This window comes from Phyllostomus hastatus, unplaced genomic scaffold (genome assembly GCF_019186645.2).
Source record: "Phyllostomus hastatus isolate PE091 unplaced genomic scaffold, TTU_PhHast_1.1 phas_contig_29, whole genome shotgun sequence".
Lineage (NCBI taxonomy): Eukaryota > Metazoa > Chordata > Mammalia > Chiroptera > Phyllostomidae > Phyllostomus > Phyllostomus hastatus.
Window position 1 is genome coordinate 25,103,697 of NW_025333835.1, and position 26,009 is coordinate 25,129,705.

Sequence of the window (26,009 nt, forward strand, 5' to 3'; positions counted from 1 at the left end):
ACAGACACAGAGATCAATGGAGCAGAATAAGAAGCCTAGAAATAAAACCACACCTTTATAGGTAATTAATATTCTGCAGAGGAAGCAACCACACACAATGGGCTAAAGACAGTCTGTTCAATAAATGGTGTTGAGAAAATTGGACAGATACCTGCAAAAAAATTAAACTAGACCACCTTCTTACACCACATACAAGAATAAATTCAAAATGAATCAAAGATTTAAATGTTAGACCTGAAACCATACAAATCATAGAAGAAATCACAGGCAGCAAAATCTTGGACATTGTTTGTAGGAATATTATGTCACATATATCTCCTCAGGCAAAGGAAACAACAGAAAAAATAAATAAATGGGACTACATCAAACTACAAATTTTTACATAGCAAAGGAAATTATCAACAAAATAAAAAGATGACCCACAGAATGGGAGAACATATTTGCTGATACTTCTGATAAGCAGTTAATATCCCAAATTTATAAAGAATTTATAAAATTCAACAACAAGGAAACAAACAACCAAATTAAAAAATGGGCAAAGGACCTGAATAGACACTTCTCCAAAGAGAACATACAGATGGCCAATAGACATAAGAAAAGATGCTCAGGGTCACTAATCATCAGAGAAATACAAATTAAAACCACAATGGATATCATCTCACACCTGTCAGAATGGCTGTCATCGATAAATCAACAAACAACAAATGCTGGTGAGGTTGTGGAGAAAGGGGAACCCTTTGCATTGTTGGTGGGAATGCAGACTGGTGTAGCCACTGTGGAAAGCAGTATGAAGTTTCCTTAAAAAATTAAGAACGGATCTGCCTTTCTACCCAGCTATCCCATTTCTGGGAATATCCAAAGGAACCCAAAACACTAATTCAAAAGAACATAAGCACCCCTATGTTCACTGCAGCATTATTTGCAATCACCAAGATTTGAAAGCAGCCCAAGTGTCCATCAGTAGATGAGTGGATAAAACAACTATGGGACATTTACACAATGGAATACTACTTGGCCATAAAAAATAAGGTTTTACCCTTTGGGACAGTATGGATGGACCTGGAGAACATTGTGCTAAGTGATATAAGCTAATCAGAGAAAGACAAGTACCATATGATTTCACTCATGTGGAATTTAATGAATAAACCGAACTGATAAGAAAAATGGGGACAAACTCATAGATGGAGAGCAGGTGACAGCTAATGGCAGGGGGGAGGGGAGTGGGGGGATTGAGCAAAAAGGGAAAAGGACTCATGGACATAGACAACAGTGTGGTGGTTGCTGGGGGGTGGTGGTTATAAGGGGACTAAATGGTAATGGAAAAAATACAATAAAGATTAAATTCAAAAATTCTAAAGAACCAACTAACAACATCAACAACAAAAATCCCACAAATTACTGACCAAACTTGGTACACTTTTCTTAACTTAAAAAGAGACCACCACTGTCCACCGAAGCAGGTAAGAGGAAGTCTGTATAAACTACAATCTCCATTTGCTACTAAATGCAAAGACTGATTTATTCAGTTTTCACTATTTTTAATGTTGTTGCCCGGAAGACTGTTGGGCTAATGAAAGCTAAGCATCCATGTTAGCTTTTATATGAGTTCATTCACAGTAATTCAGTAGCTTTTTCTGATCTCCTTCAAAAGGAGAGCAAACTAACAAAGTAGTCATTATTTCCCCAGGCAACAGAGTGAAGCCTCTCAGATTTATCCATCAGCAGCCCCCACGTCAGCCAGGATACACTCGTAGAGAAGCAGGCTTCCCTCTACAGGTCTGAATCAAAGCTATTTCTCTGTTGAGACATAAAATAGGAATTTGAAGGTGTCCCAAACATGTTAGGCTTATTAAATAAAGACATACGTTCTTTTAATGAGACGCTACTCTGGGAAGGATCTAAGAGCAGAAGCGGGAAGCACTGGACACGCTGTGTTCTCTGACATTTTCTCTGCGCACCGTCAGCTCAGCTGAGTTTGTTCTAATCAGCAGACGAGGGAAGTGACATGACTCAGAGGCTCTCACATCTTTCAGTCACGGGGAGTAAAGTAAGATGACACAGTGCCACTTCAACACTTGGATATACTTTCTGTTTAAAGGCTGACAGTGGTTCTAACAGGGATGCTCATGCTTTGGCTTTGGGGATGTCAGTGCTTGTATGTACACTGAAGCATGCCTGAAACCACGTTTTCCCTGCAGTAACTACTTTAAATGAAATAACAGTAACAGTGAGGTTGATATAAAACACACTGTAATAGATTTGCATTTCATTTTCTCACATTTCAATAAAAACCTGCCGTTTGCTATGTAACTGTGAGAGAAGGGTACCTATATTCAATTATGTGTTTCTGTCTGTATATGTGCTTTCTAAGGCAACATGCATCGGGTCCCTAAGCAGCCTTTTAATCAAGCTCTTCAGTACAAATTATATATGTTTTTATAATTTTCCTGGGGCTATGAATGTTTTGAATTTTAAAAAACTACCTGGGCTATTACATAGAAGACTTGCTTAACCCTTTAATTATCGCTGAATTTTAGGCAGGATTAACAGTTAAACTCCTAAGAATCACTAGATTTAAGTAACCTTCATATTGGCCAATACCAGGATGTATTCAATGAATGTCACTGTTTTGAATTGAGAATTAATGTTTAACATTCTCAAATTACGTTTAAAGTGCTTGATACAGTTTATAAAAATGTTTAATTTTGGTATTTCTTTAAATTTAAAGTAAAGTTTATATTTAACATGTCAAAAGAATCTGTTTATGATTTATAGAAGAGAAATGCCTTTAAAAATTCTCTGAAGGCATTTGAAAGAATCATTTCCTCCTAAATCAGATTATATTTAAAGTAACAATGAGTTACTTTAGATAAAAAGAATCTGAAATTAGTTCGTGAATGTTCACTTACTTTTCAAGACTCAAGAAGCTTTGCTGATTTTGGATAGTTATTTTGGATAGGTTTAGAGATTTTAAAGGCACAGCACAAAAACAGGAGCTACCTTCGTGCGGGAATATGGGTTTATGGTCAGACAAACTTGGATTTGGGTATGAGCTCTGCCAATTACCAGTTGTAGGACCTCTGGGAATAGAATGAATGTCTCTGAGCCTCCGTCTCTTTCTCTGTAGGATGAACACAGGATCATAGGGCAAATTAAGTAAAAACTATGTAAATTTTCATAGAATCTGCCAAAAAGTAGGCTCTCCCTAACGGCTCTTTTGTTTTTTCTCTTTTCCTCACCCCAAGTACTATTTTCTGCTGTAATTTAAAGACATCAACATGACTGTAAATGAGGAGATTAAGAGAGAAACAGGAGGTATGTTTAAGAAGTTTGAAACAAGAAAAATGAAGAAAATAAAAAATCACTCCCTCAAGATTTCTGACTTTCTTTGATCATTAAATGCAATTTTCTAAATTAAGAACCATGATGTCTGAAACTAGCCACGAATTTTGAAGGAAACACTTATCTAACTTGCTGCCTATCTGCTCTTTCAAAGAGCATTTAAGTGAAAATATACTAAAGATAAGACTCTCTATTTTCAGTAATTCACAATTGTTTTTCTTCAAGAGACCACTTCACATGCATAGCACACAGCTGACCCTTGAACAACGCAGGGGTCAGGCGCTCTGACTCCCGTGCACTTGAAAACCTACGTGTAACTTTTGACTCCCCCAAAACTTACCTACTGATAGCCTACTGATGACTAGAAGGCTCACTGATACTATGAACAGTCAATTAACACATTCTGCATATGAATGTGTTATATGACTTATGAGCTGTATTCTTAAAGAAAAAATGTTACTAGGAAAATCATACGGGAAGTACATTTATAATATTTATTGAAAAAATCCACATATCAGTGAGCCTGGGTAAGGTGAAGGTCAACTGTAATAAAAACAGGAGGAAAACAGTGAAGTGTTTTAATTAGCTGAAATGCAATCAACAATGGACCGTTTAAAAACACCCCTATAACAGGTGCAGATATCAGAGATGCTAGCCAAAGCAACAAGTTATTAACACTACTAATTTATGGTGCTTCTGTTCCCCTCTGAGAGTTGTAGTTAAAATCCGAGGGAAGACTACCCAGATACGGTGTGAGTTAAACCATAACGTGCTCTTACCGATCCTGAAGGGACTGGAACTGAGACATACACGGGCACGTGCTGAGCATCTTCACCCGCCTTCTCCACCCACCACACTACCGGTCCCATTTCACTCTTACTGAGAGTATTGTATCCGTAGCCTTCTTCTTTCAGGTTAATGCTTGTTCCTGGTTAAAGAGAAATTTCTCTGAACAGGGCCCTATCTCAGATATTATGATTCATTTACACTCTAACTTGAAGGAAGCTGATTATTCTAATCACATCAACAAATGAGGATTATGAATGTTTGGAACTAGAAAAAAAAAGAAGTAAATGGGGTACAGAGATTAGAGGTTCTGGGTAACAAAGCTAGACTTTGCCTAGTTAAAAAATATTGTTGTTTTGCCTAGGGTAAGAGTTAATTATAATAATTTGCTCTAATCATGAGCCTGTACCTCTTTCCCCAAATGCTTATTTCATAATTATGTTTGTCAAGTTGTTAAGGGTAATGACCCTATTATACCATCAGGGGTAAAAAAAAAAAAAAGAAAAAGAAAAACAGGTCAAAATAAAACAGATGTTCTATGAATTAGTGGAAGTTGGCTTTGTCAGAATTACTGAGCACACGGTTTCTGACTCGGACAGCATCTCTACAGCTGAACTAAGAAAAGTGTAGAGCCGGTCTGTGGGCCTCTCTGTGGCCATTTCTTGCAATTTGTCTGAAATTCACTGATGCTGGGCTGATAAACAGCAATCATGTGAATCGATGAAAGTGGTTGAAATGATCGGTCCTAGCACAGATCGGCGGCCTCATTAGATAAATCTATATACATCGAGGTAACCTCAGGTTGCTGCTCTAGCCCAGCAAGCAATGTTCTTTTTTATTTAAAGATAAGTATGTGAATATTGGTGGCAGGGCAGGGGATGCAATTCCGACCAACAACGTCTGCATTTCAAACCAAAGGAAACATTTCTTAAACTGAAGCTTTACTAACAGCTCATTTAGAAAAACCAGTAAACTGTAAAATGCATATTATATTAGCCATTCAGAAAACATTTATTAGCATATTAACTTTTATGCTATGTAAATGTAATAATATCAATAAAGTACCAAATTAAAAATTCAAACTATGATGATTATTGCATGAGGCATGACTATGAGCCTGAATGGGAAAGGAGAGCTTCGGCTGGAGAAACTCACCCCGCAGACTGGCCTCTTGTTTGAAGGGCTGGCCCAGGACTAGGCAGTTTCATCCCTCTCCAGTGTCAGTCTTCCCTAACATCCTCCTTTCCCATCCTCCTCCTTCTCTTCTCTGACATTCCCATGGTGGCCACTGAATAAGAGGCCAGCCTCTGACCCCCTCCTAAGCCATGGTTTATTTTGTCTTTAGTTGGAAAGGCAAAGTGAACTGATTGCCCAGGTCCTTTAAAATGTGCTTCCACTACTGTGCACAAATCTTTGGTGTCATCACCTCTCTACCTTCAAACAGTCTTCTCCACCTAGCTCTTCCAGGGAAGTTCAGCAAGGGCAGGAGGCAGATCCACTGATGTCTTTCGAAATCATCACGTCTGGATCATGCCAAGCTGTTGTTTCAGCTTTTTATTATTTAATGCATTAATTTATTGATCACAGTATCTTAGAATGTTTTTTTTTTTTTTGGTTTGTGTGACAACTTATGAGTTAATAGAAGGCATCAGGATCCAAAGGCACACAGAAGGAAAGGGAAGGGAGATTAATAATGAAACAGAGATGTGCATGAAAGGACAAAAGAGCAGAAAGGTCACAATGGCGTACACTGAAAGTTAACTTTGGGTGGACTTAGGCACTTTTATTTAGGACTTTTATTTTCTAGTTCTCTAGGAAGGATTATATACTTATTTGTGCCAGAGCAAAACTTTTCGCCATATATTATTATAAGTTTTGAAATACAGCTTGATTGAAGAGGTCTCTGAAAAACAATCTTTGTGCTTCGTCTGCTGGTATCTCTGCATTTTCCGGTGTTGACACACACACACTCAGGTGAATGACAGCTGATGAAGTATGGATGGGTCCCAGCATTCTAGGGCTTCCCCGGTGACAGCTCAGTATTCCTCACTAATCGTTGAATGAAAACACTTCCACGCATAATGAATCTGGCATTTCCCCAGGTGCACATGCAACTTTTCTAACAGTAATAAAGGCAGGCATAGGCCCATGTATACAAACTATTGTGGCTTGAAAATGTTTTCGCAGAGCGCATCAGGAGGGTTATGTTGAAGAAGAGTATATGGATTCTGAGGTCATTAAAAGTTTACATTAATATTCATTATTATATTATAAGCACATATTAGAAGCCTAAAATGGTTGTTTAAGAAATTAATACCATCCCCTGCTATATAAGCCCTAAATGGAGTCAGCACAATTTAGATTTGAGTAATTGCAGTTCCAAAATTGAAAGTTTGAATTAAAAGAAACACACACGTCTATAAATAGGTATACACAGAGATATATACATATGTATACATATATGTATGCAGGACAATGATGTGATTGAACTGTCTATGAAGTTTATTACTCATCTCAGAACTGAAACCTGACATCATTTGGTCTAATTTTACAGATGAGATCATGGAATCTCCGACACGAGGATTCAGCCCACGCAAACCCGGGACAGTGGTCCCTGAACTGGCGACAGGTAACTTGACATGCCAGCACTTCAAGTGCAACTGCAGTAACCCCTTCGACCCAGTGTCGATCCTGGATCATGCTGACATTTGCTTTGGATAAACTAGGTTACTATAGCCAGTTACTTAAACACATCTGAAGAAAACACTTTTATAAATGTTTAAGCAGAAGGATATTATGGAAAGAGACATTGCAGGATCTTTTGGAAGACTGGTTTTCGGAATCTCTAGAAGTCTAAAACTTTGTCTTGTTAACATTTATTATGTGACTCTGGACAAGTCATTTAACCTCTCTGGTCCTCTTCACTCGCACAGTCAGAATAATGGTACTCACAACACTTGTTTATTTCCTAGTTGTCACATTCTCACACCACACACTATTACTACCATCACCGCCACACATTGTAACACTACTTTTGCCATTACTCAAAGCTTACTATGGGCTCAAACTCTGTGATTGACTTTTTTGTTGGGAACCGCCCTGACTGGTATCAGAGGCTGAAACCCCCGCCTAGGCTAAAGCTAAGGGAACGCCCTTGGAACCGTGAGCCAGCAAGGAGACAAAAGCTTATCTCCCTGGCAGGAATGCTGCTTCTGCTGCTTTATTCATGACTGAACCCCCCAAAAGCTTGGTCGGTTAGCCAAAGACGGGTAAGATTCCCCACGGGGGGAACGACCTAAGCCAGGCACGATCACTTTGGGAGGCCCCCCAAAAGAAGGACTTGGGGGGCTGCAGCAAAAGGGGGTGATGGACCCTCACTCCTCGGCTTTGACAAAGTCTGAGTTCTCAGCGTCTGGAAGAAAATCTCCTTATCTCTCGGTGGCCTTAGTTCCCTTGCTCCACCTAAGCCTGAAACAATGACAGGGTGGTACAGCTCGGTACTGGGAAGTGCGGATTTCCCGGGGTGATCAGGCCTAAGAAAGAACATGTAAATTACTGTGAAACCTTCTTTGTTTAGAATGCTCTCAGTTGAATGAGAAGGGTCTTAGGAGGAAGTTAGTTTGTTCCTCAGTCTTACAGCTCTTTGACCCCCAACTCAATAGACCGGCAGAGTTCTTTGTTTTCTATAGTTCCTTACTTCCCCTAATGAGTACTGTACTTTACCTGAATTATTATGCAGCATGAGCCCAATAAAAGCAGGTATGGACTGTAAATCGGCGCGCTCCTCACTAGAAGGGGTGGCCATTTCGTCCCTACTTCTCCACAGAAACTAGTTTGTCTCTGTGCATGTTTTTTCTCGCGTGTTTATCGTCGAGCCATCCACAGCGTTCCGTGGTCACTGCTGGCCGGTGACCCACGCGCAACACTTTTTATGCCTTGTAACTGTACCATACCTTCTCAATAGTCCTGTAAACTAAGTGTTCTGATTCTCTCACTATGGATAAAGAAACATCTCAGTCATTAAATAACTTGCCAAAATCACACAGGTATTAAGAGCCCGAATGTGAGTTGGAATCCAGATATAACTCTTAATTTCATTTTTGATCCACTATATCCTGGTTTCCTCTAATATATCATATATACTTTTATATATACATATATAATGTAAATAATGTATATTACATAGAGATACATTACTCATTTTATACACTCACATATATAAATGTTTTAAATTCTAAAATGTTATACTAATTTCTTTTTTAATTTCAAGGTCTAATATGTGGCACATAGTAGGTATTTAGTTACTATTTGGGAAAGAAGGAATTCACATATGAGAAGTAACTAAAGTCATTTTGAGTAACTGTTAATTAACATGTATGTCAGCAATAACAGTGACTATTAAATCCTCATCTTCTCTAAGATTATGTTATCAAAAATTACTCTAGAGAAACACATATAGATAGACTAGCCTTAGGTTCAATGCTAAATACAGAATTGGCAATGGCAGAAAAACAGCTGCTTCCAATCAACAAGGGCTAAAATCTAACCCTATGGTCTGGACAAAAGGAAAGAGAAAAGGTCCCTTTAAAAATTACATATGGTTCTGATTTTTCAGGTGGTAACACATTATCTCCCAAGTTTGAAATTTCAAAAAAGCTACACTGTACTTTCCTATCAAAACAAAAGAATAATATTTGCTGTACTTATTTCTCTTTACTCTTAGATATGAATAAATATGAGGATGATTATTGGATAGTAACACTCAGCATGAACAAAACTTTTTTAGAGTTGAGGCGAAGGGGCAGGAGGTATCAGCAAAGATGCACAGAAGTCTCATTTCTAATCAAAACACAAATTTTCGACCACGTAAAACGCCCCCGGCTTTCCCCTCCTCTCCTCCCGGAGAACAGTGGACTGAACGGAAAGATGCTGGCATGTGTGCCAGCGCAGGGCTAGAATGACACGTCTGGGGACAGGAGATGCCGCTATTTCCATTATCCACTGAACACCTTGGCAAATCTTATTCCATCCTGAGAATGTGATACTTACTCTTGAACTGCTCTGGCTATGGAAAGGGCCGTAGATCCAGTTTCATTAACGCTATCTAAGGTCACATTTGGCAGGTCATCATCATCACTGTCACTTTTACTTTGTCTGGGAGATAGGCCTCGGGGGTCCATTTGTGCTGGGAAGAAAAGGCATATATATGAATTAAAATTAGTGTGCAGTAAGTTAACCTCATCCTGGACCAACATCAAGCATGGAAGGTCTCTTCTGCGTATATCACACACACTGAATTCTCTAGAAATCCCAGGGATTCGTGAAAGCAATGTAATTTATGTACTGAGCACTCACTGACTCTTTTCCCTTGTTCATTCCATTTACCAAACCTCCATGGCTCTCAGTGGTTTCAGGGTATGGCTAGAGAATAGAAACTGTAAAACCCAGGACAAGATCTACCCCTGAGCGGTCACAAGCTGAGTAGGGAGCTCCTAAGTTACTGTTCGACCCTCTGGCTTCTCCTTGCTTCTGCTGCTGGAGTCCTGGCCACCTTACTGCCCTTGCTTCTAGCTCTCACTATAAGTTTAAAGAAGAGCAGGGTTCTCAAGACTTAAATCAAGTTTTAGGTGTTTTTTCGCACTTCAGTGAATGATGATCTTGCAGTTCATTACTGCAATCTGAGAGCAGTAAAACGACAGAAGTAGTAGTAGCATTTTGCCTATGTGCTTATAAGTACTCTTCAAGAAGGCATTTCCAGATAAAATTCTCCTCCCACTGTGAACTTGCCAAAGCATGAAAAGGCCTGATGGTCTGAGCCCTGCTGACCAGGACCGTTGGATCCCTTCAAACGAGAGACTGGCAGTCAACATTTCATACCTGAACTCATATTTTTAAAAATTAGATTTCAGTTCCGCCTCCTTCTCTCTGTGAGCAGCTTTAATAACCCCTGTGTAGGATTCCCATCGGCCCTAACATCATGCACAAAACACACACTCCAAAATAAAAGTACTACACTCGCTGCACAATTGTGTTGTTAGAGCGCACGGCTTTCGCGCCAGCCAGCTCCAGCCAGAACGCTGCTCCTCAAACCTGCCCACATACCATTTCTAAAGCCACTACAGCTTGTTAAAAAAAAGAAAAAGAGAAAATCCACTTAAAATCATGGTTACAATGACATTTGAGTACATTTCAATTTTATTGTTTTCTCAAATAATATTTTTCTTACCGCTAGTATTTCACCTTTTTTTTTACCCATGAACAGATAAATGTTTGTGATTCTACCTAATATTTACAGTATGAATAGAAAAACTATACCTGAATAGTTTCAACATGTTTGTAATCAAACTTGGTTAGGAAGGAAAGTGTATCTGATGAACCTAGTGCACTCCTGTATGTGCCACACACTGTTCCTATAAGTACGCACACACTAACGTGCAGTTTGAGCAATGAAAGTGCTTGGTAATTGTTGGTTAAATTAAAAAGAAAATAACTCAAATAATCTAAACCAGGGGTCCTCAAACAAGAGCAAATTTTCCCCCACGAGATACTTGGCAATGTCTGGAGACATTTGGATTTGTCACAACTTGGGAGGGAGATGTTACTGGCATCTTTTTAAAAAGATGTTTTTCTCCTCCCCAAGGACGTTTTTCATTGCTTTTAGAGAGAGAGGAAGGGAGAGAGAGGAACATCGATGGGAGAGAGAGGAGCATCGATGAGAGAGAGAGAGAGAGAGAGAGAGAGAGAGAGAGAGAGAGAGAGAGAGAGGGAGGGAGAGACATTAATTGGCTTCTTCCCTCATGTGCCTGGACCAGAGTTCAAACTCTCAGCACAGGCACGCATCCTGCCTGGGAATCAAACCCGCAACACTTTGGCTCTGGGACAACACTCCACCCCACTGAGCCACACCGGCCAGGGCTGTTACTGGCATCTTCAGTGATGCTCCTAGACGTCCCAGAATACACAGGACAGTTGGTCCCTTATGTCGAAAAATTAACTAGTCTAAAAAGTCAAGAGTGTCAGGTTGAGAAACTCTGAGATACATATTTTTAGAGTTTGGGTATAGAAAGATGTTACTTTACATCTTATGACTTTCAATTGCATAACTATGTTCTAGTTTCAGTCAGTAGCAAAGAAATTAAATCATATATTAGATTATCCGTATTTTCTGTCCCTCAAATAAAACAATTCACCGTCATGTGACTCAGCCCTCACCAGTTCCTCAAAGACAGCATTCACTTCCTCAAATGCCAGAAGGATCAGTGCCGCTCACTACAGAGTTTTTGAATGTTTTCTTTGTCCTACATTTGATGGGACAAAAGACTTTTCCACTTAATCTCCAGAGAAGATTTCCTGGAAGAGGGATGTTGGAGAAACTCTTTGTGGAAAAAAGGAACAAGTTTCTCAACCATCTGATGGCAGAGACCCTTCAGCGTTCAGTCACTCCAAAGGCCCCGAAGGTACCCTCTCCTTTACGACTGAACAGAGCGTATGGGAGAAGACACTGCACAGCTCACGGCATGTGAGGTAAAGATGCACACGCAGCACTCCCGTAGCACAGAACACGGCGATGATGCAGGCATCTCAACCAGGAATTCACAGACAGTTTCTTTTCGGCAATCTGTTCTAGAATGATTCAGTGAACAATCAGTCATAATTCCTCAACTTCAGCCAAGAAAATGAGGAACAGATCCATCGAGGCTTCCAAATCACATATTGTGTGGCATTACGTTGCCTGTAAATGTCAACAATTTAAAGTTGTTGAAACATGATGCACTAAGACTCCTTTGCCAAGATGCCAAAATCAACAAATAGCTGAAGAGAAGGGAATAATGTTGGTGATCCCATCAGGTCCAAGACAATTAGAGCTCTCACAGGTAAGTAATACAACTCAAGGAAGACATGGGCAAGTAACTGACAAGCAACCTGACTGAAAGTTCAAGTCCAGCCAAACCAAAGACTCCAAATAACTGGGGTGAGAGTTGATCATCTAAATTATATTCTGTTTATACCTCGCTGAAAGTTTAAAACATGTTAAATATGATATTTTTTGATGTACTTTTCAAGAACATTATAATTGAGGATTTCTTTCCAATATTTTCAATCAATATTATGAAATACATCTGCTGCCATCCCGCTGAGAAAGTCTTTTTACCGTACCTTCAGCCAAGTTGAGGAAGTAATTAGAAGGATTTTGAAATCTGCATTGCTGATTAGGTCAGATGATTAGCTTGTCTGCATACTTGCATAATTCCGCACACCCTTTGTTAAATGTGGGATGGGGGCATCTACCCTGGTGAACCCCCATTCGTCTTTGAGTTTCTCAGCTCATTTAAGAAACACCCATGTCCGGAGTGCCCCTTCAGAGGAAATGGAACAGTAACCTGGGCACCGGAAGCGAAAACGTATCATGTCCCTGCCTGAGAGTGCAGTGGATGACCTGTGTGCACCGATTTACATTTGAGATCTTGTTCCTCTTAAATGAAGACGGACCCTACAGTTCTGGGTGTGCCCGCTCACTGCTGGCGGAGGTGCCATCCCTGAGTCGGAGGCACTGCGGGACGCCGTGAGTGTCATTCAATGAGACAAACTCCCCAGGAAGATGACTGCAGAACTCCAACACCTGAAGCTGATGCTGCCCACTCTGACTTTCAAACAGGCACCTCCAGTAAAGTGCTCCTGTAAAGATCACCCTGACTAACGATGATAAATGATTTGTGACACATTTGCCATTTTTACCACCTCGCTGTCATGTAAAGATGCCCAGCACAGCCACAGAAACATGGTGCTCAGTGGGCAGCTGAACCCCAGTGATGTAAGCGAGCCATGCTGAGCTCACCGGCCACACCACAGCCACCTGTGCCTGTGTAGGTGACTAGCACAGCAATTTCCTGGCTGAACCCATTCCAAATATTTGACTTACAAAACTCTGAGCAAATAAAATAGCTGCTATTTTAATCTCCTGAGTTTTTGGGTGACTGGTTACATAGCAATACACAATCAATGCACCATGTTACTCTCCAGCTCCCTCCAGAGATTTCCTGGCAAAGATGCAGACAAACTGTGGCTGCAGTCAGAGCCAGCCCATCACACAACTCTCTACTCCCCTCCCAAGAGGAAGCCTGGCCTTGACTGGTGTATATTTAAGTGGGCTACTAATACAGCAAAAGAAACTATGAGCCTCAGATTATATTCTACATTATTTCCTTCTCAAGCCAAAACATGCAAATGTATTTACAGGGGCTTTGGCTTCAGAAGCATCTTCTTTGATCCTTGACTGCGCCTCTGGTGGGCTTCTCCCAGAATGGGCCAGCAGCTGGCCTTCCTGCTCAGGAGAGCAAGACTTTCTGGCCCAAGCTTGGGGTTGACAGGCGGCTCACCCCAGTAGATCCTCCCAAAGCTCTGTTTCACGTTTGACTCTCTTCCACTCACAGCAGACATGTGAACTCGATGTCTCCCTGTGTAATGGTGGGCTGACACCAACACCGTGGCATCAGTGTGCGTTCTCCCCCGCCACCCCGCTTCCTAGGCCCCATCAAAGGATTAAACGCCCTTCTAACTTCCTTAGAAATAAACTGGCCTATTCAGCTATACTTAAAGGAAAAGAAGTTTTCCCATAAGTCACCCTATTAAATGTGCACAAGATAACAATTTATGAACATATACTGAAACCCAGAGATTAACTTTTCCTAACCAGGATGAATCACAGAGGAAATTATTCAGTCCCTTTCGCCTCCACCCACCAGGGCCGCAGGGCAGAGGAGCGAACGCAGGTGGATGGAGGGGGTGTGAGGCAGCCAGCAGCTGCGGCGGCGGGGGTGCCCTCAGCCTGTCCTCCCCTCTTCAGCCACCGACAGGCTGCCTGCTCCCCGCAGATGCCCTCGCTGTTCGCCCTGCCAAGGCTGAAACAAGCCCCAGTGAGGAAGCCTTGGCTTCCGGCAGGGCTGCTGCTTTCCAGGAGAAGGAAGGGCAATGGGAGAAGGAGGGCGGGCTGGGAGAATGAACACATGGGAGACGGAGATGCGGACAGAAGTCACAGCACCCAGGACTCAGTGCAAGCATCCTCCTGTCTCAGCTGATGCAGGCATTGCTCCAAAAAGGACAGCCACAGCATTGCTCCAGGATAAAACCACAGCTCTGGCTTCAGAGAACACGAGCGTGACTCTGGCCCTGTCACTGGCAGCCATCTGACCTCGGGCACTTGATTTCCCACCGCTCATCCTCAGTTGGTTCCCCTGCCGTTGCTGCTTCGGTGCACGGATGAACTAACGTATGCAAAGCATTCAGGGCCCTGCCTGGCCCTTCTCAGTCATCTTCATTCCCTCTCACCCTGATGGCGCACTCAGTGCTTCTGCAGCCCCTTACACAACCCGATCTCCAAGTCTCTCACCTTCTCCGGGACGGATCCAAACTAGGCAGTTTTCTTTCTAAATGCACCTAAACTGAAAATGCCACCATAGACTATATATTGGATGACACATAAAACTGTTCCTTCCCTAGACCCAAACATGCATGGATGGATTCAGTTAACAGATATTTACCCGGCACCTGTGAGGTACCAAGCCCTCTACAGGGTGCTGGGGAGAAAGCAGTGAAGAAGGCAGATTCCAATCCCTGCTTCTGGCCAGAGACAGAAAACCAACAGAGAAGTAAAACCACGTACTCAAGTCAGGTACGTGCCATGGAGAAAGACAGAACAGGGAAGGGGAGCAGGGGCTACTGAGAGGCAGGCAGGCGGGTCATCTTAGAGAGGGAAGTCAGGAGAGGCCTCCCGAAGGCGACAACATCCGGGCAAGGCCGGGGGCGCTGAGGAAGGCTTGCTGACCCGGTTTATTTTGGGGGTGGCGTGGTGGTGGTACACATAGGTAGCAAGGCTCTGAGGTGGGGCGGGTTCCCTGTGTCTGAGGCCAGACAAGGAGGCCATTCCTGTGGCCAGGAAAAGGACAGCGAGGTGGAGGGGCGCAGACAGACAGGGTTGGTGACGATGTAAGGATGTCGAGTTCTGCTCCGGGTCGGAGAGAAGGAAGGCCACTGGCGGGCACGGAGCACAAGAATGACTGGATCTGAATTGCGTCACCTGATAAGGATCACCCTGGCTACACGAGCCAGGAGCACAGGGGTGGGGTGGGGGGAGACCCGGCTGGAGATGCATGCGTGAGAATCGTCAGTGACGAATATTAATACTTTAAAAATGGCACTAGCCTGTGCTCTTCACTCACCTCAAGCTGGCTGAACATACTGTAACTCGGGACTTTATCACCTGAAGGGTGAGAAAGCGTGCTCTTCGTAATGTATGTGTACGACTGCTGTTCTGATCTCATTTGGCTTCAGAAGAGCAGTTGCTCAAATATGTGCCTGATCTTTCTAGCATGGCGGCATACACGATGAGAGAAAAATATGTAAGTAAGTAAAGACTGACTCAAAATATGGTGAACTCTGAGACTGCAACCCGCTCTCCAGGGTCCTATTCTGCTTCCCCATGCTTACTGATGCTTCTACTATGCCGTTTCTTCTTTTCTCCACTTTTGTTACTGCTAATGAGACTGTATGCCTCACAGTAGCAACTGTGATTGATGTAACCCCAAATGAAGCCTTAAAAACGCAATCAGTTATGTAAATCTTAGATGTTGCTACTGTGTAGATATAATATGCAATTTAGTCATTTTTTTTCTCAATTCCTATCTGCACGCTTGACAGTGTAATGGCTTCTGCTCCCATTATCTTAAAAAATAACCTCATAATGTTCTGGTAATTCCCTAGTACAAAGTCCACTTCTCAGTTAGAATGCCACTGGGCCTTTCTCCAGACTGCGGGTCATCTCTCACTTTCACTTCCAGCCCCTGCTTAAAACCCTCTCCTCCCCTGGTTATAGGTACCGGGTGCAGTAGGGACTGTAGGCCTTGATACCCGCTTTTTGTAAATAAAGTTTTATTCAACCATGCTCCTTTATTTTGTCTCTGGTGACTTTAGTGCTCTAATGGCAGAGTTGAGTAGTTGTCACAGAAACCACACGGCTTGCCATAAAGTACCATTTGGCCTTCTATTTTTCACTCAATTTGTTGAGGTTAATAAAATTATATAGGTTTCAAGTGTACAATTCTATGATGTACCATCCATATACTGCATTGTGTGCTCACCACCCAATGTCACATCTCCTGCTGTCACCATGTCACCTTCTGACCCCTTTACGTTTCACTGCCGCCCCTCCGCCCCTCTTCCCTCTGGTGACCGCCATGCTGCTGTCTGCGTCTGAGTCTGTTTGTCTTGTTTGTTTTTTGCTGCTTTGTTTTACCTTCCCACGTATGAGTATAATCATGTGGTTCTTGGTACTTTAATTTAAAGTTTACTTTCTCTTTTTAAGTCTATTTTACTGATTATGCTATTACAGTTGTACCATTTTTTCTCCCCTTTATCCCCCTCTGCCCTGCACCCCCTCTCCAAACAGCACTCCTCCCACCCTTAGTTCATGTCCGTGGGTCATACATATAAGTTCTTTGGCTTCTCCATTTCCCATACTATACTTAACCTCCCCCTGTCTGTTGTATATCTACCAATTATGCTTCCTTTTCTCTGTACCTTCCCCCCATTCTCCTCCCCATCCCTGCTGATAACCTTCCACGGGATCTCCATTTCTATGATTCTGTTCTAGTTGTTTGTTTTTGTTTTTTAGGTTCAGATGTTGATAGTTGTGAGTCTGTTGTCATTTTAATGTTCATAGGTTTGATCGTCTTTTTATTCAATAAGTCCCTGTAACATTTTATATAATAAGGGCTTAGTGATGATGAACTTCTTTAACTTGACCTTATCTGGGGAGCACTTTATCTATCCTTCCATTCTAAATGATAGCTTTGCTGGATAGAGTAATCTTGGATGTAGGTCCTTGCCTTTCATGACTTGGAATACTTCTTTTCAGCCCCTTCTTGCCTATAAGGTTTCTTTTGAGAAATCAGCTGAGGGTCTAATGGGAACTCCTTTGTAGGTAAACTCTCTCCTTTTCTCTTGCGGCTTTTAAAATTCTCTCCTTATTTTTAATCTTGGGTAATTTAATTATGATGTGTCTTGGTGTGTTCCTCTTTGGGCCCAATCTGGCGAAGGAAACAGACTTTCAAGAAGTCCAGGAAGCTCAGAGAATTCCAAAAAAAATTGGTTCTTGACTTCTTCTGTGTGACTTATTTTACATAGCATTTAGCCCTTAGTTTAGAGGAAGTATTTGTAGGCTTTGTTATACATTATTTAATTTGCTTGGGTCTCTCTTTCTGTCTCTATCCCCCCCTCTGTTCCTCTCCCTTATCCTCCCTCCCTCCCTTTTACCTCCCTTTTCATCTCTTCTCTGTACATACACCTAAATGTTAGTTTTCCTCTTCAGATTCCACTACCTACCTACCCTCTTCTTTCCGCCACTGTTGGTGAGCTTCTCAGAAATGCTACCCAATGCCACAATTTCTACAGTTTCAGCTACTGTCTCAGAGGAGAACAATACCAAATCCCCATTCCCAGCCCCAACCTCCCCCATAAACTCCAGCCTTATATTTTCCACATCTTTCTCCACCTGAATGTCCAAAAGTCATTTCAAACTCGAGTCCTATTCTTCTTTCAAGTCTCAATTCATAGACCCATCCCTCTTCTAGTTACCCATGTTCCAAACTCTCATTCCTGTCATTTGTCCCACTGATTAAATCAGCTGCTAATTTTTATTGCTTTTAGCCCCCAATTCTTCTGGAGCCCTTCTTTTCACACTGCTTCTGAATGAACCTCCTCCAGGTACTGCTACAGATACCCACCCCGCATGGGATTTCTCCGGTAATTCAACGAAAGCAAAACTTCCCTCAAAAACATTACTCATTACTCATTGGAAAACCTGGAATTCTTCCCACCATCTAACAAACAGGGTTGGTTCAGCAAGCAGCTCTCCCCAGCCTTCCACAATTCATTTTTCATTTGGAACGCTAACGCATCTTATCCCCAAAGCTCCTAATCCAACTGGATCTGGCAATTTCCTTCCACTACAATTCAGTGTAAAAAAAATATACCCTTCCTACAAAATAATACCTTCATCAAGAACATTCCTTTCATTTCTAACAAAATGCAATTTCTTCTTTTCAAAAAACACCCATATACATAGGCATTCTTGCACTTTTCCATTTTGAATTATACTTAGGCACATACTTATTATACATCCCTGATTATTCTGCCAATTCCTTGAGGAGAGACTGTATCAATTATACTCCCTTATACACAGTAAAATGTAACATTTATTGATGAAAATGATGGTAATAAATGCAGGTGTCTACTTAAAATGATCACAATGGTTCCCAGTTGGCAAAAGATTCTGCAATGTAATGATAAAATTGTCTACTTCACATTTTATTTTAAAAACTACATTCTGGCTTATGTTCTAATATTAGCATTTGTGGGGGGAAGTCACAATTATTAAATTTCTATTGCTCTATAAAGTCTTAATTATGTTTTTAGTTTAAATAGGCCATGGGATGGCATGGGAAGAAAATGTTCATAATTTCTATTCACTTTTTAGGTACATTACATTAAACAGGCTTTTCTCTTCTTTCAGGAAAATATTTTAAATACTTCCACATACCTATTATTTCTGAGTTAGTGCTCAGGGACTATAATGAAGTAATTCAGTCATTTAAAAATATAGCTTAAAAGTGAATGTTTGTTGAGATTACCACAACAGCTACTAGGAATTCATTTTTCTAAAAAACCATAACTGAAACTACTTTTCTCATTTGTAGAAGGAAAGCAAATACAGATTTAGCCTTGTGTCTACTGGAAGTATATCTTCAAAGTCAAAAGGCCTTGGTAATTAAAAAAGTTCATACCATTTTCCTATAATAAGTGGACTTTCACACTATGCTTGGCAACCTCATATAGAACTCTCCAGAGTCAGAAGAGAGCCCTGAACTCTCGGAGCCCTCAGAGATTCCGGACTCTGCTATTTCCTACGAGCTACCCTTTTGTCAATTCCCTGCAACTGCTCAAAACCCCAGCCAACCAGCTCCAACTGATTTATTCAAAACTGAATCCACTTTACACAGAGATGACCTAAAACACTTAATGATAAAGTGATTTTGTGGTGAGTACATATAGAGAATAATGAGATCACTGAACTAATTTTCATCTGTAATGCACAGAGAAAAAGATTTTAGGCATTCGTTTATGGTCTTTTTATTCACTCTTTATTTCACTTAATTGGTCCTTTTGCTCCATCTATATTTTCTGGTTTGTGGACTGAGTAGAACTGAATGTTTCAAGAAATAGACTGAGATTTGCTATAATAATTTTTCCCCAAGTGAGCCTTTTCATCTCAGGGCAAACTACAGTCACACACCTTCACTGCACAGTCCTAACAACTTCCTCTCAGGTTCCAGAGGGCCAGACGCAAAGGCCAAGGTGGTGCGTGCTCCAAGAGGTAGCTTCCAAATGTCTCCTCAGGACCGACCTCAAAACAATTTAGTTCTAGTCTAATAGGAGAAAAAAAAAAGCCCAAGTGACAATAATGATGAAGCATAACAATCAAAATTTAGATAATACAGCCCTGGCCAGGTGGTTTGGTTGGCTGGACCATCGTCCCATTCACCAGAAGGCTGTGGGTTTGATCCCCGATGGGGGTGCATATGGAAGGCAACTGATGGGTGTTTCTCTCTCACACTGACAGTTCTCTCTCTAGATGCCCCTTCCTCTCTCAAAAATCAGTAAGCATATCCTTGGGTGAGGATAAAACAATAATAATAATTAATAAAATTTAGTTAAGATAATACCCATGTACCTATACAATTCTTTATAACTTAACTATAAATTCTATATTTCATTGTGTATGTATGGTAAGTTGTGATTTCCTTTTGTACTTTTTTTAATTTGTTGCCTTAGCCTCCATCTTCTTGTAATATGACAATTTTATGTACCACTGAATTGTGGTCATCTTATGTGCTTTAGATATAAGAAATACTTAAGAAAAGGCAGAAAAATCTACCTTGGACTAACGGTTCTGCTTCCGTATCAGCTATGCTATGTACAGTTAGTTGGCACGTGAGTAACTTGCCAACTAACTTTGCTGGTTTAAATGTAAGAAGGTTAACAGAAAGAGGCGGGAGGAACCACTGCGGCACATTTCCAGTCAGTGCTGCCGCTGCCCTCTACCCCTCTCCACACAGTGTTGCTCTCTGTGCTCACTTATACTTACGCCTGTTAGACTGAAAGCAATTCCTGGTATGTAATTGGGATTTAATTAGTCCTCTTAGACATACGACAGACCCTCTGAATTCTTGAAGACAGGTTCTGAAACCGCCCATGATATTCTGGCATATTACTGGATTTCTCTGTGGCTTGCAGGAGTGTTGATGATCTCCTTTCAATGTCACTTCTGGCCTCTTAAAACTCTCTTCCCTTGGCCTCAGGAATGGGCACACCGGTCCCTACAACCCGTTCACATTTCTATCCAGAGTTATATGTTTCTTATGTCCATCCTTGCAAAACATTTTTAAAAATGTTATGTAAGTTTCCTTTCCCATTTGGTAATTTACAAGCATCTGCGAGCATCACTGGGTGGGCCCCGAGCAGAGAGCACAGGGCACTGCGGAGATGAGCCCTGCGGTGGAGGAGGCTCACTCAGGAACTGACAGCCTGTGTGTTCATGTGACTCTAACGTGTCACTCAGCAAAACAGAAGCGCTACATAAGACTTCTGGCACACTTGTGAAAAGCAGAAAGATGTTGCATCTGTGACTGGGTCTACTGTGTTAAATGTAACCTGTCTTTATGAGGGGAACATAGCAGCTGACTCTTCTCTTTCCACTACGATGCAGGGCACTGTCCTATCTGGAGCTGAACAGCTTTTCCAAGACGACCAGTGAATGTCTTTGGCCAAAAAGCAAGTGTTGTTACATTTTTTCTCCTGTTTCAATCTAGGTCAAAGGATGTGGGGGTTCAAGTGTTCAGAGAAAAATTTACCTGTAAAACTGGATATGAAGGTGTTTCTTATATTAATTCTATGACTGTTTTTATCAGAAAGGACAATTCCATTAGTTTCCATGAGTTGATGAGAAGCATGTACTCTATGTATTTTGGGTTGTTTTTAAAGACATTATCTTGCTAATATGCCAAAACTCCTCCTGGAGATGATAAATTATCTAGGCTTCGAGAAGCCAGTGGGATCCCTACCACCTGTAAAGGCAGTTAGGACTTCCTTTGGCTTCAGGTACGCCCACTGCATTGGGGCTCATTTACTCAGGCCCTCCCTGAGCCTCTGACGTGGAAAGGGAAGCAGCCCATACAGCAGGTGGCGCTGTCTCCAGAAACGACTCTAGCACAAGCCAGCCAGCAAAGCTGTGATTCTGCCAAGAAGACAGGCAAGGGAAACAGGTGTTTTGAGGACACTGCTATAATGTATGCCATATTGACAGAGGGCAGGGAAGGCACACAGTAGTCATTTTTGCTGTCCTAACTTTAAATGGGGTTTACACTAACTTCTTTATGAAAGCCCATCTGGATTCTCTTAAGTTCCTGAAGAGAAACACAAGGGGTCTGATGGAGGCTGCGGTCTTGGGCTTTCCTAGGAAAAGTTCAGGCATATTTAGGTGTTAAACAAACACAAAAGTTTGGTAGTGTTTTCTTTGAATATAAAAATAAAGGTAAATATAATTTGCATTGGTAAAAACCAGTAACATTTATGTTTGGATAAATTTCTGAAATTTACAGCGTGCTACTAATATGCATTCTGAACATCATCTACCCTGGGTTCCTTAGCTAAGGCTGCAGGTCCCCTCAGCACTAAGGACTGGCTGTCCCTGAGCTCATGCAGGGATCTGGGAGGCCCTGCAGGCTTGTTACACGCCATGCATGTTTGTATGCTAATAAAGGGCTTCTTCTTGTGTGTCTACCACATTTACACCATCAACTAAATATGTCAGGATTTGTAGTCCTGCTTCTCCTTCGACTACCCCAAATTCTGAAAACAACAGCTTCCCAGAGAGTTTCTCACACCCCACAATCCTTTATGAAAAAGGTGTATAAACACCAGCCATTAAACATATGAGCTAGCATTTGCTTTCATAAACTTGCTTATAAAATTCAAATCCTTTTAGAGATTCCCTATTTATTCTGACCCCCTACTTATTCTCCCAAATATGATGACCCCCTATTTATTCTCCCAACATACATATGATGACCCCCTATTTATTCTCCCAAATGATTAAATGACTTTAACATTGCAGTAGTTCCTTCAGATCATTAAAAAGCAGTAAAATACCACAGAAATAGTTGGTTCTTTGTATTTGTTTCCTACTTTGTTTCTTTCTTCCATATTATCCTGGTGTGTACCCTTCTATGCAAGTTTTATGCTCTCTCTACATATGTGTCAATGACAGCCAGCTACCAATACAGTTTTGCTGTTTTAAAAAACACATTTAATGATAGAATATTCTATGACATGGTTATTTGCACTTAACATGACATTTGAGACTTTATCTTCTTTTACTTTAGTTGTTGTACAGTATTTCACTTTGTAAATGGACCACCATTAATTATGTGTTCTTATAGTGACAGGAAATTAAGCTGTTCATCATATACACTGTTAGAAAAGCTATTGCAGGTCTGCTTGTAGTCTGTACCTAGTAGTATAATTACAGGACATGCAGATCATCAGTGTAATTAGATACTCCCAAATTGCTCCCCAAAGCTGTTGAATCAATTCACACTCCCACTGATGTAGGAATGTGCCCATTTCCCCATAATGCAAGGCTTCATATGGCCAGATTTTTCTCAAGATGACTTGAGAAAAAATGCAAGAAGGATTAGCATGCTGTGACTCCCAATGAACATTTCCACCTTCTCTATGTTCTTTTTCATTATAGTCTATTTTATTAAATCATATTTTAATGTTGAGTTAATTAAAATTTATCTCTTTATACAGGTATTAATCTGTATCTTAAAAACCAGCTCTAAACTCACCTTTCCTTTTGGTTCTTTTACTTCTTTCAGTAATGTATCCTTTACATCTTTCAGCAAATTCAGGTGGGTGATAAGTTCTTACTATATTTGTCTGGATTTTTAAAAATTGTTATTGTCGCCCTGGCTGGTAGGACTCAATTGATTGGGCATTGTCTCACAAACTGAAAGGTCATGGTTCAATTCCTGGTCAAGGCGTGTAGCAAAGGCAACCAATAGATGTTTCTCTCCCTCCCTCCCCTTCTCTCTAAAATTAATAAGCATGTCCTTGGATGAGGATAAAAAAAATTGTACTGTCAACTGAATTTACTTTGGCTGAGAACAGAATTCTGGGAAACCTCAGCCCTCTGAAGAGTCCCCTGCATTGTTTGTGGCATGTGTTGCTGCTGACAGTTTTTGCCCTTCTTTAATTCCCCTGTATACATAAGCCTTTGAGATTTTCTTTACAAATCACGCTTGACAATGTCACTGCTATGTGTCGTGATGTGGATTTATTTTCACATATTTGCTTATACTCTAAGGTTCATGACTTCCTTTAATTTTTCACCATTACTTGACATTTCTCTGAATATTACACTCTATCTACTCTTCTTTTATAGAAATCCTTTCAGATGAATACTGGAACACTTCAACTGATGTCTCTTAACTTTTCCTTCATGTTTCGGTCAACTGTCCCACTTTGCGTTGTTTTCTGGGTAAAATTCTCAGTATGACTTTTCAATTCATATATTCTTCCACTGACCTTTCTCAACATTTCAGTTGCCAAAACAAGAACTATCCTACATTCATACCCGCCCCCTCACCATCTTTAACATCTATTTGGGCAATAAGTGTCGTCCCTCAGATTTCCATTCACCTTGCCTCTGCAGAGGCCTTTAGGAATTCTTCCTAAAATAGCCTCCTAACTTTACTCTCTTCCTTTACTTTCACTATATTCAGTCCTTCATCTACAGATTTGAAAGTTACCATGTTACTCCCGACCTACTTTTGACCGTTCTGTGTCTCCCTGCGGCATCAGTAAATATAGACTCCTTAGCGTGGCACACGATACTTTTGATAACCAGATTCATGGACACCCCCTGGAGCCTCACTTCCATTTCTTATAAACACCCTTTATTTCAACCAAACCAACCTATCTACTTGTACAGTCTGGTATCTACCAGGATGCACTATGCTCCTGCATGTTTCCAGGACTCTGAATCTTTCTAAATTGCCTTTCCTTCTTCATGTTGATATGGATATGAAACCAACACTTTCCTCTGAGAAACAACTTTTCCTGAAGTCGGAACCACCCCCTCCCAATCACTGAGCTCGGTGATCTACCCCTGTGATCTACCTCTGTGGGTCTACACATGTCTGTACCACAGAATCCTCACTGGGAATGTTTTGTCCCTTTATTCATTCAACTATGAGGTCCTTGTGAGCACTGTGCATTGCTCATCTGACAGAATCACAAATGTATTAATCAAGTACATGAGTAAATGGAAAGAAATACATTGGACAATTCCTGGGTAAGATAAGCAGGTAAAAAATGGTGCTTAAAGATTTTTTTAATATAAAATTCTTAATACTTTTCATCTGGCACTGCAAATTTTATTTCATTTTAAGAAAAGAATAAGAAAGCAAGAAATAAAATAAATTGGTGCTATAATCATGTTCACTTAAATAATAATCATGAAGAATTTTGGCCCATTATAATAGAACAACATAAGGAACAAAATTCAGTAAGTTTATAATAAGTCTGCTAACTTCATTTACTTTATAAAGTATAACAGGTTCTAGGTAGTATTTTTATTTGTTATTTTAATATTTTAAAACCTCACTTGAGGATATTTTTATTGATTTTTTTTTCAGAGAGAAAGAAAGGTAGAGCGCACAAGAGAGAGAAACATTAATGTGAGAGAGAAACATTGATTGGTTTCCTACAAGACACACTCCAACTGGGGATTGAACCTGTAACCTTTTGGTGCAACCAACTGAACCACCTGTCCAAGGCTCTAGGCGGTATTTGTAAAATGTGAATATACCATGTCTCTGGGTGTGCTCATGGGTTTTTGTGTGCATTATACATCATGCATGCAGAAGGTGCAATGCCCAGCTCCTCTGGGAGGCATGTTTTAACACACCCTGACGTAAGGTGGTCTCGGCACCCTGCACCTCACAAATACGCACGGCCTCTCCACGTAAACTGCCCACTGGAGGCCTGGAAATGACACAGCTGACGCGCCTTGTACCTTCTCTGTGATAAAGTATGGGACATGTAACGTTAACAAGTAGAGTCTGAATCTTTAATAGCTTACTCTTTGCTAACTTACTCTTGTCAGTATAAGTGATTCTATTCTCAATGTTAATCATAATTACAAATACAGAGCGCAACACTGAAAAATGGCTGCGGACCACTCGGTGGCTTATTTAGACTTGTTAATGGCGAAGGCGGTAATCTTCCACTTAAATCACATCACATGCGATGATATAGTTAAATTGTTTGTTTATAGTTAAAAGTTAAGTGTAAGGGGCTAACTATGGTAATTAACATAAAAATGATTACAATTGGTCAAAGAGGAAAGAAGTCGGCCTCTTAACAGTTGTCACAGTTGCAAAGTGGGTTCCTGGAGGTCACACTGCCTCGATGAGTGGACCACACGATGGGCACACTGGCACCACTAAGCAGTGCCTGTGTGGGTGCTCTCCTGTCAGGGGACACCCGGGGGGTGTCCCCTCGCAAGCAGGACTTGGAGAACGTGTGGGAAGACCCCTGCCACCACGTATCATGACCCCACTCAGTTTGGGACAGCATACCAGCTATTTTACTCTTTGATGAACTTAAAAATAGTAAGGGAACTACAAAAACAGAAAACATACTATACAAGACTGAAGAAGAACTGAAATGAAACCTGGAAAGTGTCAGATCTTCCTATGCAG

At 41.0% G+C, this 26,009-nt stretch overlaps 1 protein-coding gene across 1 annotated transcript in view; it reads right to left on the minus strand.

Annotated features, from left to right (window-relative positions):
* The window catches only part of KLF12 (Kruppel like factor 12), a 421,669-nt gene that overhangs the window by 111,626 nt on the left and 284,034 nt on the right, over positions 1-26,009 (minus strand). Inside the window, exon 5 of the mRNA XM_045838960.1 lies at positions 9,178-9,313. Coding sequence (XP_045694916.1) covers positions 9,178-9,313 — 136 coding nt within the window. The remainder of the gene's footprint in view (positions 1-9,177; positions 9,314-26,009) is intronic.